At 48.8% G+C, this 2470-nt stretch overlaps 1 protein-coding gene across 1 annotated transcript in view; it reads left to right on the top strand.

The window, feature by feature from the left end:
- Positions 1–474: 474 nt before the first annotated feature.
- Positions 475–2470, top strand: part of thbs2a (thrombospondin 2a) — a 45136-nt gene continuing 43140 nt past the window's right edge. The window contains exons 1-4 of the mRNA XM_079512209.1: positions 475–599; positions 930–1001; positions 1257–1810; positions 2347–2431. Of these exons, the coding sequence (XP_079368335.1) occupies positions 935–1001; positions 1257–1810; positions 2347–2431 (706 nt within the window). The 5' untranslated portion in view covers positions 475–599; positions 930–934. The remainder of the gene's footprint in view (positions 600–929; positions 1002–1256; positions 1811–2346; positions 2432–2470) is intronic.

The raw sequence follows: 2470 nt of genomic DNA, 5'->3' as shown, positions 1-2470 counted from the left end.
GTGTGTGTGTGTGTGTGTGTGTGTGTGTGTGTGTGTGTGTGTGTGTGTGTGTGTGTGTGCGTGCGTGCGTGCGTGTGTGCGTGGGGGGGGGGAATTACATAGATACCGCGGCGTAGATAAATTGTGCATTTATGGGGGGGCTATCAGTGTGTTATAGTTAAGGTCAAGGAGTGACCATGGAATGAGACAAATGACGCCATCAGAACGGAATTATGTAATTCGGTTTCCACAGCCGACCCGCAAACACTTTGAAACCTGATGATGGACACAGCAGCATCACAGCAGCGGGCTCTATATAAGAGGAGGTGAGTGTGTGCGCAGAGCGCCACACTAGACTACAGTCATCTGTTGCTGCAGTCACTCACAACAGAACAGAAGGAGCTGCAGTCGCTCAACTCACTGTGGATTTAGTGAGACCCCTTACTACTACTAGACTGCAGTGGACCTATTACGCGTTTGACGCACCGGGCGCATGCAGGACCGTTCACACTCACTTAGGAGGAAGAGGAATTGATTTACCCTGGTCTCAGTGGTCTGTGTTTTTCCCTCTCTGACGGATAAATACATTTTAAACCGAAAAAGACGCGTTTCGTTGCAAGGTAGGCTACTCTGCGCTCTCTCTCTCTCTCTCTCTCTCTCTGATAATATAGGCTAATATGCTATTGATTTATTCACGTTTTAGGCCTACTGTCTAAGGCTTAGCACTTCATTGGATGTAGCATATAAATGCGCTGACATTTAGGCTGACTGCCTGGATTTGGCTGGAAATGTAAATCCGCCATGGACGGTTCATTAATTGAGTAGCCTATGAACGAGAGCAAAGCAGCCTAACGTTTCAATTGGATGAATGACAATCAACAGGCAAAAGGGGAACAATCCTAGTATGTGCATGGTCAATGGATAACAACCATTCTTCTTATGTTTTGAAGGAGATATGATACTCAGGAGAGGTCTCTACTTGCTGCCCATATTAATTCATTGCCTCCAAGCATTAACTCAAGGTAAACTGAGACCATAACTTGCAGAAGCTAATGTATGAAAAGCAATGTATCTTATTAATATTATTGTTACAATGAATATTAATATTGTGTTGTTATAATAATCCATCTTGAAATATTATAATTAATTTGCCCACTGTAGCCTATGCCATTTCAGTAGAACATATAGTGTGTGGTTAATTATGAGATAGCTGATTAATTGTGTTTTTTTCCAACATTTATTTTCCTCCAATGCTTTCTCGTGTCTGAACTCATAAGATGGGGAGCAAGAGGACGAGACGGCATTTGACTTGTTTGAGATCAGCCACATCACGCGCAGGACTCTGGGGGCCAAACAGTTCCGGGGCCAAAACTCGGAAGCCCCCGCTTACCGCTTCATCCGCTTTGACCAGCTGCCGCCGGTGAGCGCGCCCATACTGAAGCAGATCCTCCAGCAGGTCCTCAACAACGAGGGCTTCATCTTCACGGCCAGCATGCGCCAGGACCGCGCCTCCCGCGGCACCCTGCTGGGCCTGGAGGGCGCCGACGGCCAGCGGCAGTTTGAGATTGTGTCCAACGGGCGGGCCAACTCCCTGGACCTGGTCTACTGGGTGGACGGCTCGCAGAACGTGGTCTCGTTCGAGGATGTGGACCTGTCCGACTCGCAGTGGAAGAACATCACGCTGCACGTGCACGGCGAGAACGCCCACCTGTATGTGGGCTGCGAGCTCATCGACAGCTTCGTCCTGGACGATCCCTTCTACGAGCACCTGCAGGCCGAGGGGAGCCGCATGTTCGTCGCCAAGGGCTCCATCCGCGAGAACCACTTCAGGGTAAGAGTCGTCGTTTTCATAGGATTAGGAGACTGTATAGCACATGGTTCTCAATGTGGGTGGGGGGCCCAGGGACCCCCAGGGGTCCTTGAGAGCAGGGACGGACGGCTCCAGGGACAGCTAAGGGGGGCTTAAACCCCCCTCTGGTAAACCAACATTCATTAGCCCCTGCTCTAAATAGTCAGCCCCCCCCCCCCCCCCCCTGACACAATAAGTACCTAATGCATAGACTTGTGATCAAAACGGGATCCTTGTAACTCATCTGAGTCACCAATGCGGGTTATTAACTTGTGTGGTCTCCTCCATTGGCACTTGGTTAGACTTTTTAAGAGGTCCCAGTGTTGTCCCACAACCATACGTTGTAGGAAACATTTGTGGTTTTACCTAAGCCTATAATTCACAAGCTTATTTTACAGCAAAGGCTTCCAAGCCATATACCAAAACACCAACCCCTTCAAAGTCACCGAAATAGCTGAAACATAATAGAAAGTGCAGCAGCTGTCATAGTGACATATGTCTCTATCATCGCTGCACAGGGCTTACTGCAGAATGTGCGCTTCGTCTTTGATACGCCACTGGAAGATGTCTTGAGGAGCAGAGACTGCGATGTCACGAAACCAGGTAGGAAGGAATTCCTTCAGTTTTGTCATCTATAAAGTT

The sequence above is a fragment of the Electrona antarctica genome, assembly GCF_951216825.1.
Source record: "Electrona antarctica genome assembly, chromosome: 10".
NCBI classification, from domain to species: Eukaryota; Metazoa; Chordata; class Actinopteri; order Myctophiformes; family Myctophidae; genus Electrona; species Electrona antarctica.
Note: the sequence above shows the minus strand (reverse complement) of the source record. Positions and strands in the feature narration are given on the sequence as shown.